This window comes from Calliphora vicina, chromosome 5, assembly GCF_958450345.1.
Source record: "Calliphora vicina chromosome 5, idCalVici1.1, whole genome shotgun sequence".
Lineage (NCBI taxonomy): Eukaryota > Metazoa > Arthropoda > Insecta > Diptera > Calliphoridae > Calliphora > Calliphora vicina.
The window spans coordinates 13486812-13506093 of record NC_088784.1 but is presented as its reverse complement, the minus strand read 5'-3'; the positions used below and the strand labels follow the sequence as shown (position 1 = coordinate 13506093).

Sequence of the window (19282 nt, the reverse complement as noted above, 5' to 3'; positions counted from 1 at the left end):
AAAATTTAAAATTTCTTGATTTGATTTAAAATTTTAATGGATAAATGCATATTTTTCAGTTTAAAAATGATTTTTAATAATTTCGAAAATTCGAAATTAATTTCGAATTTTTTAAAAATTTGAAAAATTATAAGAATTGGTTAAATAAAATCAACATGATTATTATAAAACTAAAACATTAAAAAACTAAACTAAACAAAATTTTGAAATGAAAATTAAAAAAAAATTGATTTTTTTTTAATTTTCATTATGTAAACTTAGACAATTTCTTATACGAAGAGAGAGAGTCCTTAAATCCAGCTCTAATTTTTCGATTAACATAAACTTTTTAAACATGTAAAATATTCCCCAAAATTACAAATCTTTTCTTGATTTGTATTGGCCACCCATTTGGTACTTTTAACAATTTTCTTTCTCTAAAAAGCAGTGATGATAAACAATGTTTATGGAAATTTTTTATTTAAAAAAATTAAAATAAATAATGGAATTGATATGGAAAATAAATTAGTAAATAAATAAATAATTTAATAAATAAATAAGAAATTCTACTACATATTTATACAATAACAAAGTCTTTTGTTTATGAAAGCTCGTCCATCATTCTTGCTTAGTTCTTTGCCGTATTTTAATCTGCTCTGGCATTTGTATCCAAATCTCTCTGCACAGAATAACGCTTCTTCCTTACCACATTCTCATCATAGTCCTCGATATCATCATCGCCCTCATCTATTTCGACATCGTTGGGACGCACTGGATAACCCTGTTCGGGTTTAACAATTTTGACACCCTTCTCACCGAATAAAAGACAATCAAAGTTTCTAAATGAAGAAAGAATTAAAGAAATTGTATTAGATTTTATCTTTATTTAACACATTTTGTGTGGACCTACCTCTCAAACAATTCAAAACCCTGAAATGAGCCCGACATATACATGCAAACATGCATATTTCTGCCAATAAACCAAATATCATGAAATTGTATGCAGGCCTGAGCGAAACCAAACCGGGGAGGTCTAAAACAAAAGGGAGGAGGATTTTGACCTGAGACCTTGCGTTTAAACCAAACATTATTGTTGACACGCATTCTCAGCTCAAAAGAGAATTCTTCGGGTCTATAAACTACTTCGGTGCAGGAGTTCATGCCAATAACCGACAAGAGGCCTTAAAAAAAACAAAAATATCAAATAAATATTGTAAAATTTTTATTTTAATGATTTTTCTTACCTGCACAACATTTACATACTCCCTTGTCACAGGTGCAGGGTATACGATTTACTAGAGAATTAAATGTTATATTGGGCAGTTTTATTTGCCGGGCTTCCTCCTCTTGTCTTAGCAGATTTAGACGATGATTTAGCAGACCCAATTGTTTGGTGGCTTCATAGGCAAGATCTTCACTGGGTGCTGAGGGTCCTTCGTAAACTGTAATTGATGGTTTGGTATTGTTAGAGTGATTTTGGAGATGAGTAGTTAAGATGAAGGTTACAAAAATTGCGGTTTGAGGGGAAAGGGGATGGAGGAATGATTCATTTATGGTTTTGAAAAATTTCTTGGTACTTTTTTGTATAAAAAAATAAAGGTTTTTTAAGAAATTATAGTAGTTTATTTCATTATCTTTAAAGGGAATAAAATACAGTCCTATTTTTAAAGCAAATCATTTTTTTTTGATATTTAAAGATTTTTCAAGTTTATTATTAAGTTGTTCCAGTTTAGTACCAAAGTACTTTTTGAAAAATGTGATCTATGTTAGTACCAAATTACTTTTTTTTTTCCTAAATTGGCTACAAAAATGGCTAATTAGCAATAAAGTACTTTTTTTAAAAAAGAAGTGTCAAAACAAAAGTTACTTTTTTTAAAAATTTATTGCTAAAATCATAATTTTACTACTAAATAAGTACTTTTTTCGCATAAAGTACCAGCTTTATGAAAAACTACCAAAAACCAAGAAATGTGTGAAACACTAAAAGTAAAATCGATATTTTAGTTATTTTATTAGCAATTTTTCAAGTTTAGCAAAAAAGTACTTTTTTGAAAAAAGTACCTAAAGTAATAAAAAGTGTACAAAATTTATTGAAATTCGAAAAAAATTTAAAATTTAATTGATTTTCCACATATTATGAAATTTTTTTAAGTTTAATACAAAAGTACTTTTTGTTAAATAGTACCAAAATTTTAAAGTACTTTTTTTTAGTACCAATACCAGTGAATATAAACTACAAATGTTTTTTAATTATTTTAACACAAAATTGGTTTTTTAGGTATTTTATTAGCAATTTTTTCAAGTTTAATAAAAAAGTACTTTTTTGGAAAAAAGTACCTAAAGTAACAAACATTTTAAAAAATTTATTAAAATACGAAAAAAAAAAATCAAAATTAAATAGATTTTTCATATATCATATAACAATTTTTTTAAGTTAGTACAAAAGTACTTTTTTGTTGAAAAGTACCAAAATTCAAAAGTATTTTTTTTATTAAAAAATTATTAATAACAGTAAATATAAAGTACAAATGTTGTTTTTAATTATTTTTACACTAATTTTTCAAGTTTAGTACAAAAGTACTTTTTGTAAAAAAGTACCCAAGTCCCAAAAATTATGAAAAATGATTTAAATATTGAATTAGTTATATTAAATTGATTGTTTTTATAATTTAACAGATTTTTTTAAGTTTGCTAATAAAGTACTTTTTGCAAAAAAGTACCTAAGTACCAAAATTTATCCAAGTATGAAAAATTTTTTTAATAAATTGATTTTTCCATTATCTTCTTAATAATTTTTCAAGTTTTCAAGTACAAAAAAACCAAGAAATGGTTTTTTGGTTATTTTATTAGCAATTTTTCAAGTATAGCAGAAAAGTACTTTTTTTGAAAAAAGTACCTAGATCAATAAAAATTGTAAAATATTAATTGAAATTCCAAAAACAATCAAAATTGAATACATTTTCCAAATATCATATGACAATTTTTTTAAGTTTAGTACAAAAGTACTTTTTTTGTTGAAAAGTACCAAAATTCGAATGTACTTTTTTTATTAAAAAATTATTAATAACAGTAAATATAAAGCAGAAATGTTGTTTTTAATTATTTTTACACAACTTTTTCGAAATTAGTACTAAAGTACTTTTTGTAAAAAAGTACCCAAATTCCAAAAATTATGAAAAATTTTCTAAATATTGAAATTAGTTCTAATACATTGATTGTTTTTATAATTTAACAGATTTTTTTAAGTTTGCTAATAAAGTACTTTTTGCAAAAAAGTACCTATGTACCAAAATTTATCCAAGTATGACAAATTTTTTTTAATAAATTGATTTTTCCATTATCTTTTTAATAATTTTTCAAGTTTTCAAGTACAAACAAATTAAGAAATGATTTTTTAGTTATTTTATTAGCAATTTCGCAAGTATAGCAAAAAAATACTTTTTGGAAAAAAAGTACCTAAATCAATAAAAATTGTACAAAATTAATTAAAATTTAAAAAAAAAAACCAAAATTAAATAAATTTTCAAAATATCATATGACAATTTTTTTAAGTTTAGTACAAAAGTACTTTTTTGTTGAAAAGTACTAAAATTCGAAAGAATTTTTTTTTTTTAAAAAAAATTAATAATAGTAAATATAAAGAACAAATAATTTTTATACCCTTCACCTTCGTGAGAAGGGTATATATAAGTTTGTCATTCCGTTTGTAATTTCTACATTTTTAATTTCCGACCCTATAAAGTATATATATTCTGGATCCTTATAGATAGCGGAGTCGATTAAGCCATGTCCGTCTGTCTGTCTGTCCGTCTGTCTGTCTGTCTGTTGAAATCAGTTTTCTGAAGACCCCAGATATCTTCGGGATCCAAATCTTCAATAATTCTGTCAGACATGCTTTCGAGAATTTTGCTATTTAAAATCAGCAAAATCGGTCCACAAATGGCTGAGATATGAGGAAAAAACCAAGACAACCTCGATTTTTGACCTATTTTTTTACCTATCTCTGGATTACTAAGACATTAATATAGACAATATGGATATCTAATGATAGATATTTCAAAGACATTTGCAACGACGTATATAAGACCATAGTAAGTTGGACCTACAATGGGTCAAAATCGGGAAAAAAAATTTTGAACCCGAATTTTTTTTTTTTTAAAAAATTGAAAAAATTAAAAAAAAATTTTTTAAATTTAAAAAATTTTTTTTTTTTAAAATTGAAAAAAAAAATATTTTTAAAATTTAAAAAAAAAAAATTTTAAATTTAAAAAAAAAAAATTTAAATAACAATCGAAACATTTTTTTTTCCAAAAAATTCAAAAAACAACTGGAAAAAAAATAAATTTTGTTGGTGAAGGGTATATAAGATTCGGCACAGCCGAATATAGCACTCTTACTTGTTTAAATTATTTTAGCACAAATTTTTCGAAATTAGTACTAAAGTACTTTTTGTAAAAAAGTACCCAAGTCCCAAAAATTATAACAAATTATCTAAATGTTGAAATTAACTATACTAATTTGATTGTTCTTTTAATTTAACACACACTTTTCAAGTTAAATAATAAATTACTTTTTCTAAAATAGTACCTAAGTACCAAAATTGTACAAAATGTTCCCAAGTATGATAAATTTCTGTAATAAACTGATTTTCCATTTATCCTATAACTATTTTTTTTCAAGTTTATTATAAAAAGTACCAAAAATCAGAAAATAACGCCCAAATGCAAATATAGTTTTTCAAATAATCCCATTCGATTTGAAAGATTTTTATATTTTTGGAAAGCGTTCGGCTAGCGCTCTTGCGTGTGCTATTTATCTGTTATAATTTTCGAATTATAGGCATTTAAAAATTTTGAAATACCTTGCTTCGTTTTTTTAAAAATATATGTCGTACTTTTCGATCGAATGGACTCGAATCTTTGTTAGTTATACAACTAAATTTCCGTTAATATACAAACGATTTCAGAACAATATCAATTAGGGATTGATATTGTTCTGAAATCGTAGTAGATTTTTGCTGTTTTTTTGGGCGAAAAAGTGACTTAACTGTTTTTTATATAAAAAAAAACTTTCTTCAAGAATATATAACCATTTTATGTTTTTCTGTAAGTTATATTTATGGAGAAAATTTTTATATAAAAACATGTTCTATTTTTCGTATATGTCGCCCCTAAGCCCTTCAGAATTTGACCTATTTTTTTTTATTAAAATTTCTACTTTGGGCCACATGTTCTAAAATCCCAAAGCTAGGTTCAGAAAACGGAAAGCAGCTTTGGAATCCTTGATGTGTTCCCTATTTATCCCTAAAGTATTTCCCAGCCCCGAAGGAAATGTGGACCCTATGGGCAAAATCGTAAAAATACCATTTTTGGGATTTTCGCTCAAAGTTTTAGGCATTTGGAATGACAAGTGTAAAAAACTTTGAAAATGTCATTGAGTTATGTTAATAAATAAAGATTTTATTACATATTACATATTTATTGAGTTTCTAAAACTAAAATTTAAATCAAAATTTTAATTGGAAATATTAGAAACAATTTGATCCACATTTATTCCGAACTATTTTTTGTTTGTTTAGATAACTTAATTTATAAAAAAAATTTCAAGTCAATATCTCAATTTGATTAAAAAATATGCAACTTTATAACTCCTTCAAAAAAAAGTATTTTCGTATTTAGTAGTAAATTTTGATGTAAATTTATAAAAAAATATTAGTTATTACTGGTGAAAACAAAAATTATTTTTATTTTGAAAGTTTTTGGGATTTGGTATTTTTTTTTGGAAAAGTTTGGTACTATTTTGAAAATGTACTTTGGTACTTAGTATAAAATTTAATTCCAGATTCGCAAAATTACTTGTTATTTCTATTAAATTTTAAAATTCTTTTTATTTTTAAGGTTTTTTGGACATAGTACTTTTTTTGTAAAAAATTAATTTAGTACTTAGTACAAAATTTTGTTCCAAATTTATAAAAATATTAGTTATTACTGTTGAAATCAAAAATTATTTTTATTTTGAAAGTTTTTGGGATTTGGTACTTTTTTTTGGAACAAAAAGTACTTTCGTACTTAGTAGTAAATTTTGATGTAATTGATAACAATATAACTATTAATATTTAATAGTAATAAATACAAAAATTCTTTTTATTCCAAAAGTTTTTTGGACTTAGTACTTTTTTGTGTGAATATTTTGATACTTTTTTGAAAACGTACTTTGGTACTTATTACAGAATTTTGTTCCAAATTTGCAAAATTACTAGTTATTTCCATTAAATTTTAAAATTCTTTTTATTTTTAAGGTTTTTTGGACTTGGTACTTTTTTTTAAAAAAAAGTACTTTCGTACTTAATACAAAATTGTTTTCCAAATTTATAAAAATATTAGTTAATACTGGTGAAAACCAAAATTGTTTTTATATTAAAAGTTTTTGGGATTTGGTACTTTTTTTGGTAAAAATTTGGTACTTTTTTGAAAATGTACTTTGGTACTTATTAAATAATTTTGTTCCAAATTTGCAAAATTACTAGTTATTTCCATTAAATTTTAAAATTATTCTTATTTTTAAGGTTTTTGGACTTGGTACTTTTTTTCCAAAAAAGTACTTTCGTATTTAGTAGTAAATTTTGATGTAAATTTATAAAAAATATTAGTTATTACTGGTGAAAACAAAAATTCTTTTTATTTTGAAAGTTTTTGGGATTTGGTACTTTTTTTGGAAAAGTTTGGTACTTTTTTGAAAATGTACTTTGGTACTTAGTATAAAATTTTGTTCCAAATTTGCAAAATTACTAGTTATTTCCATTAAATTTTAAAATTCTTTTTATTTTTAAGGTTTTTTGGACTTGGTACTTTTTTTTAAAAAAGTACTTTCGTACTTAGTATAAAATGTTGTTCCAAATTTATAAAAATATTAGTTATTACTTGTGAAAACCAAAATTGTTTTTATATTAAAAGTTTTTGGGATTTGGTACTTTTTTTGGTAAAAATTTGGTGCTTTTTTGAAAACGTACTTTGGTATTTATTACAGAATTTTGTTCCAAATTTCCAAAATTGCTAGTTATTTCCATTAAATTTTAAAATTCTTTTTATTTTTAAGGTTTTTTGGACTTGGTACTTTTTTTAAAAAAAGTACTTTCGTATTTAGTAGTAAATTTTTAAGTAAATGTATAAAAATATTAGTTATTTCTAGTGAAAACAAAAATTCTTTTTATTTTGAAATTTTTTGGGATTTGGTACTTTTTTTTGGAAAAGATTGGTACTTTTTTGAAAATGTACTTTGGTACTTAGTATAAAATTTTGTTCCAAATTTGCAAAATTACCAGTTATTTCCATTAAATTTTAAAATTCTTTTTATTTTTAAGGGTTTTTGGACTTGGTACTTTTTTTGGAACAGAAAGTACTTTCGTATTTAGTAGTAAATTTTGATGTAAATTTGTAAAAATATTAGTTATTACTGTTGTAATCAAAAATTATTTTTATTTTGAAAGTTTTTAGGATTTGGTACTTTTTTTTTTGGAAAAAATTGTTACTTTTTTGAAAATGTACTTTAGTACTTAGTACAAAATTTTGTTCCAAAATTACTGGTTATTTCCATTAAATTTTAAATTTCTTTTTATTTTTAAGGTTTTTTTGACTTGGTACTTTTTTTTAAAAAAAAGTACTTTCGTATTTAGTAGTAAATTTTTATGTAAATTTAAAAAAATATCAGTTATTACTGGTGAAAACAAAAATTCTTGTCAATCTAAAAGTTTTTTGGACTTAGTACTTTTTTGTGTGAAAATTTGGTACTTTTTTGTAATGTACTTTGGTAATTAGTACAAAATTTTATTCCAAATTTGAAAAATTAATAGTTATTTGCATTAAATTTTAAAATTCTTTTTATTTTTAAGTCTTTTTGGACTTAAAACTTTTTATTAAAAAAAGTTAAGTACTAAAAGGATTTAGTACTTTTTTATAAAAAGTACCAAAACCTTAAAATTACTTTTTAAATGAATTACCAACATTTTTGAAATAAAATCATAAGGGAAATTATATTAAAAAATAAAAGTACTTTTTTTGGTAAAAAGTTTTAAGTACCAAAATCCTGTTTTACTATAATTTAAGTGTTCTTACTTATATTTTATGACACTTTGAACTTCTTAAAAATGAATTATTTTATTTTTAAGATTTTCCCTCTCAAAATTTTTCTTGTACCACTAACCTTTTCCACTTTATAAAATCAACAAGAAAAAATAACAAAAATAAAATAAAAGAAACTAAGTAGAATTAATTAATATTATAAACACAGCAATAACACCAACAAAAAAAAAACAAACCCATAGATAGAAATACAAAAAAAAACACAATGTACAGCAAAAAAAAAACGTACCCAGCCAAGTCTTATATAGCTTAACCTTACATAAGGTCAATAACATGTCTCGAACGTACAACAAAAAAAAAAACACTCAACGAAAATAGAGAAAACACAAAAACAACAATAGAGAAAAATTAACAATAATAAAATTAAATGTTTTATAGTGACCTTCAAAGTAATTTAATAAAATTTTTCAAACCCTTTTTTGTTTATATTCAAATTTCAGAACGTTTTACAACTTACATGAAATGAGTTATAAAAAAAAGCTACAAACTTGTTATTTTGCTTTATAACATTTTAAAAGAGTTATTTTATTATTTTTGTCTTCTATAAAATACAATAAATAACCATATAGAATATGTGTTAAGAATATTGAATACTTAACGAAAGGTACTAAATTTATTTTGTTAGTTTTCAATAAAAGTCATTGCCAATATTGATTAATATGAACGAAATGCTAAAGCTGTTTGTTAAGTAGAAGACGTAGAAGAAGAAAAAAAATATTAATTTAAATTTAAACTTGAAACAATTTTTATAAGCAAAATGTTTTAGTGCTAAAAAAAGTGGAGGTTACAGTGGGCTTAAAGTTCTGAAGTATTTAGTAGTAAATTTTTGTATAAATTAAAAAATTACTATTTATTACTATTAAATACAAAAATCTAAAAAACAACTAAATTTTGTTCCAAACTTATAAAATTACTAGATATTATTTTTAAAAGCAGTTATTACTGCTGAAAACAAAATTTATTTTTATTTTGGAAGTTTTTGGGATTTGGTACTTTTTTTAAAAAAAGTACTTATTAGTTAATTTTGATGCAGATGTATAAATATACTAACTATTACTATTAAATACAAAAATTCTTTTTATTCTGAAAGTTTTTTTGGAATTGGTACTTTTTGGTGAAAATTTTAAAAAAGTACTTTGGTACTTAGTAAAAAATTTTGTTCCAATTTTGTAAAATTACTAGTAATTTACATAAAATTTGAAAATTCTTTTTATTTTCAAAGTTTTTTGGACTTGGTACTTTTTTGCAAAAAATTACTTTGGTACTTATTACAAAATATTGCTCCAAATTTATAAAAATACTAGTTATTACTGCTGAAAGCAAAAATTCTTTTCATTTTGAAAGTTTTTGGGATTTGGTACTTTTTTTGGAAAAAAGTACTTTCGTACTTAGTAGTAAATTTTGTTATAAATATTTAAAAATACTAGTTGTTACTATTAAATACAAAAATTCTTTTTTTTCTGAAAGTTTTTTTTGGGCTTATTACTTTTTGTTTCAAAATTCGGTACTTTTTTGAAAAAAGTACTTTGGTACTTAGTACAAAATTTTGTTCCAAATTTGTAAAATTAAAATTTATTTCCATTACAATTTAAAAATGTTTTAAATTTTTAAGGTTTTTGGGATTTGGTACTTTTTTTGGAAAAAAGTACTTTCGTATTTAGTAGTAAATTTTGTTATAAATTTGTAAAATTACTAGTTATTACTACTGAAAACAAAAATTATTTTTATTTTGAAAGATTTTGGGATTTGGTACTTTTTTTTAGAAAAAAGTACTTTGGTACTTATTAGTAAATATTAATGTAGATTTATAAAAATACTAGTTATTACTATTAAATACAAAATTTTTTTTTATTTTGAAAGTTTTTTGGTCTTGGTACTCTTTTTGTGTGCATTTGGTACTTTTTTGCAAAAAGTACTTTGGTACTTGTAAAAAATTTTGATCCAAATTTGTAAAATTACAAGTTATTTCCATTAAATTTTTAAAATATTTTTAAGGTTTTTGGGATTTGGTACTTTTTTTTGGAAAAAAGTACTTTCGTATTTAGTAGTAAATTTTGTTATAAATTTGTAAAAATACTAGTTCTTACTACTGAAAACAAAAATTCTTTTCATTTTGAATGATTTTGGGATTTGGTACTTTTTTTTGGAAAAATGTACTTTCGTACTTAGTAGTAAATTTTGTTATAAATATTTAAAAATACTAGTTGTTACTATTAAATACAAAAATTCTTTTTATTCTGAAAGTTTTTTTTGGACTTATTACTTTTTGTTTGAAAATTTGGTACTTTTTTGCAAAAACTACTTTGGTACTTAGTACAAAATTTTTCTCAAAACCTGTGAAATTACTAGTTTTATTCATTAAATTTAATTTTTTTTTTTATTTTCAAAGTTTTTTTGGACTTGGTACATTTTTTTAAACAAATAATTTGGTACTTAGTACAAAATTTTGTTCCAAATTTATAAAAATACTAGTTATTATTGCTGAAAATAAAAATTCTTTTTATTTTGAAAGTTTTTGGGATTTGGTACTTTTTTTGGAAAAAAGTACTTTTGTACTTAGTAGTAAATGTTGATGTAAATTTATAAAAATATCAGTTATTATTGTTAAATACAAAAATTATTTTTATTTTTAAAATTTTTTGGACTTGGTACTTTTTTGTAAAAAATTGGTACTTTTTTTATAAAAAGTACTTTGGTACTTCGTACAAAATTTTGCTCTAAATTTGTAAAATTACTAGCTACTTCCATTAAATTTTTAAATTTTTTTATTTTTAAGGTTTTTTGGACTTGGTACTTTTTTTACAACAAAAAGTACTTTCGTACTTAAAGTGAATTTGTATAAAAATTTATGAAAATACTAGTATTATTGTTAAATGCAAAAATACTTTTAATTTTGAAAGTCTTTTTGGACTTAGTACTTTTTTTTTGGAAATTTTGGTACTTTTTTGCAAATATTACTTTAGTACTTATTACAAAATTTTGTTTAAAATATTCAAAATTACTAGTTACTTCCATTAAATTTTAAAATTCTTTTTATTTCTAAGGTTTTTTGGACTTGGTACTTTTTTACTACAAAAAGTACTTCCGTACTTAAAGTAAATTTGTATAAAAATGTATGAAAATACTAGTATTACTGTTAAATACAAAAATTCTTTTAATTTTGAAAGTTTTTTTAACTTGGTACTTTTGTTTTGAAAAATGTACTTTAGTACTTATTACAAAATTTTGTTCCAAATATGCTAAATTACAAGTTATTTCCATTAAATTTTAAAATTGTATCATTTATAAGGTTTTTTGGTATATAAGGTTTTTTGGCATTTGGTACTTTTTTGGGAAAAAAGTAATTTCGTTCTTAGTAATAAATTTTTATGTAAATTTATAAAAATACTAGTTATTTCTGCTAAAAACAAAATTTTTTATTATTTTGAAAGTTTTTTGGACTTAGTACTTTTTTTTGGATAAAAAGTACTTTTGTACTTTGTAGTAAAATTTGTTCTAAATTAGTGAAATCACTCCATGTTACTATTAAATACCAAAATTGTATATAATATTAAACAATTTGCGATATGGTAATTTTTTGCAAAAAAGTACTTTTGTACTTAGTACAGAATTTTTAACTAAATTCCTATATATCACCAATAAATACAAAAAATATTTTTATTTTGAAATTTTTTTTAGGACTTGGTACTTTTTATAAAAGTACTTTTTTAAAAAATCTTCCCAAAGTACCAAAAATCATACAAAATTACCAAAATACTATAAATTTCTGAAATGAATTGATTTCCCTATTATTTTCTTAAACTTATTTCAAGTTTAGTACTAAGTATTTTTTTATACAAAAAAAGTACCAAAGTACTTTTTTCAAAAAAAGTACCAAAACCTTTAAATTAAAAAGTACACAATAAAAAATAGTTTTTCCAGTTATCATAACACTAATTTTTCGAGTTTCATTGTAAAGTACTTTTTATAAAAAGGACTTAAATCCCATAAATTATGAAAATTGCTTCAAATTTCTAAAATATCCAAATTAAATGTATTTTATATTATTCTAACATAAATTTTTCATCATCAGCAATAAAGTACTTTTTTTAAAAAAGTACCTAAGTACCAAATATTGAGCAAAATCGATAAATGAAAAGTACTTAAATTCGGTTTGTAATCTAGGTACATTTTTAAAGTACTTTAGAATTGGTTTTAAGTTTTCAAATCTTTGTTGTGTTTAAACCCACTGTGCTCTATATTTGACACGTGTATCCAACACTATTGCTTAATATATTATTTAACTATAATTTGATTTCAAAAAAAGCTGTGATTCTTGCTTTATTTCCTGCCTTGACCACAATTTGCCATAAAAACTAAATTTAGAACTCGTAACACTCGATTTTATTTAAATTCATCTAAATAAAACTATAATTGAATTGCAAAAATTCTTTCAGACTTCCTCTTTGAAGGAAAATTTTTCAAGTTTAGCTTAAGTTTTGTTCTACTGTAATTATTAAAAAGATTCTAATTTATAGAAAACTTGTTTATTTCTTATTATTGTTTTTTTTATAACAAATTATGTCATGTTTTTGAAGGTCACTTGAATCAATTTATATTTCATATTTATAGTTGTACACTAAAAACTAACCCCTTTTTAATTAAAAATATATAAAATTTTAAATAATAAATGAAAAAATTTAATATTTTTTTTTGTAATTTTTCAACACAGCAACCATTTATTTATAAAAAAATAAAACAAAATCGTAAAAATAATCGTTATTTCATAAAATAAAACAGAAAATAAAAATATAATCACAATGGTACCGTATTTACAATAAAGCCTTATTTACCATTTTATAAAATATACAAAATAAAATATACAAACAGGTATAAAAAATAATAATTATAATAATATACGGATAGTGGTAATATAAAATTTTATTTAGATACTAAAAAAATCGAGATAATTTAAAGTGTTTTGAAAATTCAGATTTGAAATATATTAAAAAAAAAGTAATAAAAGAAAACAAACCTTAATTTTATATGCACTGCATTAAAACTAACAATCTTGGGAGAAATAAAAAAATTAAAGTTCAAAAAAACAAATATAAAGAGTTTCTTTAAGTACTATATAATAAAAAGGGGCTATATTTTACCCCTTTAGGTACCAAATTATATTTTCCTAGCTATGTCTAAGTAATCATTTTCAATATCAAAAGCGAAATTATAATAAAATGCTTAAAGCAATAAAAGGTACCAAATTTAGTACCAAAACTTTCAAAATAAAGGATATTTTAAATCTTTTTTTTAATTTAAATTCCTCAACTATTACAAATTTATACCAATCTAAGAAGGTTACAAAAAAATTATGTTTTTTCTCAAATAAGTATCAAAAGGTCAAAAAGTACTTTAGTATTTAGTAGTAAATTTCGCAATAGATGTAAAAAAAATAGTTTACTGCATTAAATAATGCAAAAAGTAATTTAATTTAGTTTGTACAACTCGAACTTTTTGTTCAGCAAGCTGTAACTATAGAAAAGAATGAACATTTTCATTTTTGGTACTTTTTTTTGGTCCAAAAGTACATACTTTCCTACTTGGTAGTAAAATTTTATGTAAATTTATGAAAAAACTTGTTATTACTATTAACTACTAAAATTATTTTAATTTTTTAAGTTTTTGGGAATTGGTACTTTTTTTGGTCAAAAAGTACTTTGGTACTTAGTAGTAACATTTGCTCCAAATTTATAAAAATACTTGTTCTTTCTATTAAATTTAAAAATTCTTTTTATTTTAGCAATTTTTTGGAATTGGTACTTTTTTAAAAAAAGTACTTTGGTACTTAGTAGTAAAATTTGCTCCAAATTTATAAAAATACTTGTTATTTCTATTAAATGTAAAAATTCTTTTTATTTTTGAAGTTTTTGGGACTTGGTACTTTTTTTGGTCAAAAAGTACTTTGGTACTTAGTAGTAACATTTGCTCCAAATTTATGAAAATACTTGTTATTACTATTAAATGTAAAAATTCTTTTTTTTATGAAGTTTTTTAGACTTGGTACTTTTATTTTAAAAAAAGTACTTTTGTACTAAATAGTAAATTTGTACCCAAATTTGTAAAAATACTTGGTTTTCTATTAAATGTAAAAATTATTTTTATTTTTGAAGTTTTTGGGACTTGGTACTTTTTTACAAAAAAAGTACTTTGGTACTTTTTAGCAAGTTTTGCTCCAAATTTATGAAAAATACTTGTTATTTCTATTAAATGTTAAAATTCTTTTTATTTTTCAAATTTTTGGGACTTGGTACTTTTTTACAAAAAAGTACTTTAGTACTAAATAGTAAATTTGTACCCAAATTTCTAAAATCACTGCTTGTTACTATTAAATGTTAAAATTCTTTTTATTTTTGAAGTTTTTTGGACCCGGTACTTTTTTTTTAAAAAAATACTTATTAGAAAATTTAGACCTACAATGTATTTTTGAAGTTTTTTGCTCTTGGTACTTTTTTTTTGGAAAAAAGTACTTTGGTAAATTTTAAATAAATTTATAAAAATACTAGTTTTTACCATTAAATACAAAAATTCCATTTATTTTTAAAGGTTTTTGGACTTGGTACTTTTTTGAAAAAAAGTACTTTAGTACTTAACAGTAAATTTGGACCCAAACTTGTAAAATTACTACTTGTTACTATTAAATGTAAAAATTCGGTTTTATTTTTGAAGTTTTTTGGACTAAGTACTTTTTTGGTCAAAAAGTACTATTAGTACTTTAATAAACGTTTTTATTTTTAAAGTTTCATGATACTTTTTTTTGAAAAATGGTACTTAGTACCATTGGCACTTAGAGGTAAATTTATAAAAATACTAATTTCTACCATTAAATACAAAAATTCCATTTATTTTTAAAGGTTTCTAGATTTGGTACTTTTTTGGGAAAAAAGTACTTTAGTACATAATAATAAATTTGGACCCATATTTGTAAAATTACTACTTGTTACTATTAAATGTAAAAATTCGTTTTATTTTTAAGGTTTTTGGGACTTAGTACTTTTTTTGGTGAAAAAGTACTTAGTAGTAAATTTATAATTGAAGTTGTAGCAAAAAAAAGTACCATAAACTACCACTAAAATGTTCATTAATTTTTATTGTTACAACTTGCTGAACAAAAAGTATCAGTTCTACAAGCTAAATAAAATTAAAATTTTCAACATTTAATGCAATATTTACTACTAAGTGCTAAAGTAGTTTTTGAACTTTTGATACTTATTTGCGGAAAAAAATATATTGTTTTAATTTTCTTAGATTGGTGTAAATTTTTAATATTTGAGGAATTTAAATTAAAAAAATTATTTAAAAATCTCCCATTTGGAAAGTATTGGTACTAAATTTGATACCTTTTATTTTTGAATATTTGTAGTTTTTAATATTTTGCAAATTTATAGAGTTTGACCGCAGCCAGCCGATAATAATTTATACTATTTATTATGGTTACTTAAGTATAAAAATTTGTTTAAAAAAATTAAAATCATAAGGTTTCAAAAAAGTAATCACTTTAAATTTTAACAAACTGAGCAAATATAATAAAAAATTTTACAGCATTAATCAGTTTTTCATTCACAAATTTCTTCTTTGGATAGTTTCTGAATATAATTTTTTTATGGTTACTTAATAGTTAATTTAAGTAACCATAAAAAGTGATAATATTCTTTTTGGAAATTGTGAATTTTGATGGTTTAAATTTGTTTTATATACAAGTAATATTTAATTTTTATTATGGTTACTTAAAAAAGTAATCGGTGCAAATTTGGCGCAAAATAAGAAAACTTATTGAAAAATTTGGAATTTCTATGTACTACGAATTACACATTTCTAGTAAGCACACATAATTTGTTTAAGTTATTTTGTAGAGTTTGTTGTGGTTACTTAAAATATATATTTAGTAACCATTTCAAAATATAATAAAATATAATGAAAACTGTTTGGGATTTTAAAGGCTTAAATTTACAAGTTATTGAATAAGTTTTGTTGTGGTTACTTACTGGAAAAATTTTAATTTTAGTTTGAAATTTAAGTAACCATTTGAATTTCTTAATGGTTACTTAAGACTAATTAATAATTACAAAAAAAAAACAAACAAATTGTATGGTTTTAAACAGTAAATTTTCAAATATTACTTTAAAAGTTAATTTTTTTTCATAGTGGTTACTTTCAAAAAAAAGTAATCGTTACAAATTTTGAGTTTAATTGAAATTAAGTTTAAATTATTGGTATTTTAAAGCATTAATTTGTTTTCTTAAGAATCTTATGCAGTTTTTTGAACGCTATTGATAATGGTTTGTTGTGGTTACTTAAAATAATTATAAGGTAACCATTTAGAAAACCTTGAAATTATGGTTTTTTATATGTAATAGATTTATTATTTCATTAAAATTTTTATTTTGAATAAATATTAAGTAACCATTTTAATTTTTTATAATGGTTACTTAAAATTAGTTATGGGTAACCATTTGAAAAAAGAAACTAGTTTTCAAACTATATTCGTTTTCATTAAAATTTCTATTTTTAATTAAATTTAAGTAACAATTTTGATTTTTTATAATGGTTACTTAAAATTTTTTATAGGTAACCATTTAAAAAACCTAGTTTTCATAGTTGAAAATTGCTAAACTATTTTAGCTTTCATTAAAAATTTTATTTTTAATTAATTTTAAGTAACTATTTTTATTTTTTATAATGGTTACTTAAAATTATTTATGGGTAACCATTTAAAAAACCTTGTTTTGTAGCATAAAATTGGTAAACTATTTTAGTTTTCATTAAAATTTTTATTTTTAATAAATTTTAAGTAACCATATTCAGTTTTGATAATGGTTACTCAGAATTAGTTATGGGTAACCATTTAAAAAACCTTGTTTTGTAGCATAAAATTGGTAAACTATTTTAGTTTTCATTAAAATTGTTACCTTTAAAAAATTCTAAGTAACCATTTTCAGTTTTGATAATGGTTACTTAAAATTAGTAATGGGTAACCATTTGAAAAACATTGAAATTATGAATTTTAATTTGTAACTATTTTTGTTTTCATTAACATTTTTATTTCTAATAAATTTTAAGTAACCATTTTGATGTTTTATAATGGTTACTTAATATTAGTTATGGGTAACCATGTAAAAAAAGCCATTTATTATAGCCTAAAATTGGTAAACTATATAATTGCAATAAAATTAAATTTTGTAAAAAAATTTAAGTAACCATTCGCATTTTTTATAATGGTTACTTAAAATTAATTATGAGTAACCATTCAAAAAAAATTGTGTTCATAGCTTAAATTGGTAAACTATTTTAGTTTTCGTTAAATTTTAGATTTTTAAAAAATTCTAAGTAACCACAACATTTTTTATAGTGGTTACTTATAAGTAACCATTTAAAAAACTTTGTTTAACATTTGTAATTTGTTTTACATTTTTTTAAAAAGTTAATTTTTTTAAAGATTTTAGGTAACCATGAGCATTTTTTATAATGGTTACTTTAAATTAGTTTTAAGTAACCATTTAAAACACTTTATTTAACATTTGTTTTACATTTCATTAAAATTTTGATTTTTTTTTTAAAGATTTTAAGTAACCATGATCATTTTTTATAATGGTTACTTTAAATTAGTTATAAGTAACCATTTAAAAAAACCTTGTTTTCACAGTTTAACATTTGTAATTTGTTTAACATTTCATTAAAATTTGGATTTTTAAAGAAATTGTAAGTAACCATTTTAATTTTTTTAATGGTTACTTAAAATTACTTATAAGTAACCATTATAAAATCTTGTTTTTATAGTTTAACATTTGTAATTTGTTTAACATTTCATTAAAATATGGATTTTTTTTTAAATTGTAAGTAACCATGATAATTATTTCTAATGGTTACTTAAAATCTTAAGTAACCATAATTAATTTTTTTGAATTATTAAAAAATTTTTCATTTTCTTTCAAAATTTATTTTAATATTGGCATATTTTCAGTTTGTTTGTAAAGTTTCTTGTTTTATGAGAATTATTTCTAATGGTTACTTAAAATCTTAAGTAACCATAATTAATTTTTTTTGAATTATTAAAAAATTTTTCATTTTCTTTCAAAACACTTTAAATTTTTTTTTATAAAAAAAAAATAATTTCTTATTTTAAAATAATATTTACACTTAATAATTAATTTTATACAATAGAACAGCTTCCTAAGCTTTTCACTTAAAATAACACAGCATTTTTTTAAAATTGTTTTTAAAACCGTTTCAATTTATTTCAATAATAAATTGAACGGTTTTGGTTTTTTGTTATAAGTAGGTATCCCTTTAATAGCCAGGTTAATTTAAACACATATGTACAATTCTTTGGTAAATGGGAAAAGCATAGGGATTAACAAAATTCAATATTAAATAATAGAAATACGACATAAAATAAGAATTTTTTTTACTACCGGCTTCGGAACGGGCCACTGCCAGCAATGAGGCCACGCACAGCAAATAGAACACCAAACGGGGATGGGAGGTGGAGGGCATGGTGATGGTGTTGATTTTGTATGGTTGTTTAGAAGAGTTGTTTAGGAAAATTTTCAAATATTTTTAATGGAAATCGATAGCCGTTGGTTTGGATTTTTAAAACTTTCGCTTTTTATTTGTTTTAATTTTTTTTATTTGTTTTTATTTGCATAGCAAATTTTTGTATTAGAATATGTAAAATAAAATACTTTTCTTTGATATTTTGTTTTTATTTTCTTAAACAAATTCACTCTCGTTTGTATTTTACGTTTTTTGTTTTAATATTTTCATTCAATATAGCGTTTGGTTTTAAATTGCTTTTTGTTTCTTGTTATGAGCTGTATTTATTTTGTTGATATTTTTTTGTTAAACCGATCGTGCTAATGGCTTAGAGCCAACTAAACTGACCACTAAACAGTGGCAGTTTAACATCAGACACCACATTTCAAATCAAATCTCATGTTGGCTTAAAAAATTTATATTAAAATAAAGACACACATACAAAAAAATAAAAAAAAATATAAACAATTTCGGTCCGCTTGTTCAGTCAAGTCCCCCTCACCACGTCTCTTTGATTGTCAAAAATTTACTCAGTCAGAGCATGCGTAGCAGCAGTACTTGTTTGCTTTGTTTTTGTCTCTGGTCAAACTGATTTA

The 19282-nt window shown here is 22.1% G+C and overlaps 1 protein-coding gene across 1 annotated transcript; it reads right to left on the bottom strand.

Moving 5' to 3' along the window:
• Positions 1 to 537: 537 nt before the first annotated feature.
• On the bottom strand, positions 538 to 18680 carry LOC135961710 (uncharacterized). The gene is made up of 4 exons (XM_065513258.1): positions 18566 to 18680; positions 1224 to 1421; positions 890 to 1160; positions 538 to 818 (listed from the first exon to the last, which is right to left on the bottom strand). Exons 1-4 carry the CDS (start codon positions 18645 to 18647, stop codon positions 626 to 628), a joined length of 744 nt encoding a protein of 247 aa, XP_065369330.1. The 5' UTR covers positions 18648 to 18680; the 3' UTR covers positions 538 to 625.
• Positions 18681 to 19282: the final 602 nt, after the last annotated feature.

What these genes read in the sequence shown, in the direction of transcription:
- LOC135961710 (XM_065513258.1), bottom strand. Translation starts at nt 18,647, where the DNA reads ATGCCCTCCACCTCCCATCCCCGTTTGGTGTTCTATTTGCTGTGCGTG. An exon ending in AGTGGCCCGTTCCGAAGCCG is followed by an intron (nt 1,422 to 18,565) that starts GTAGTAAAAAAA and finishes CATCAATTACAG; the next exon opens with TTTACGAAGGACCCTCAGCA. An exon ending in AGTATGTAAATGTTGTGCAG is followed by an intron (nt 1,161 to 1,223) that starts GTAAGAAAAATC and finishes GTTTTTTTTAAG; the next exon opens with GCCTCTTGTCGGTTATTGGC.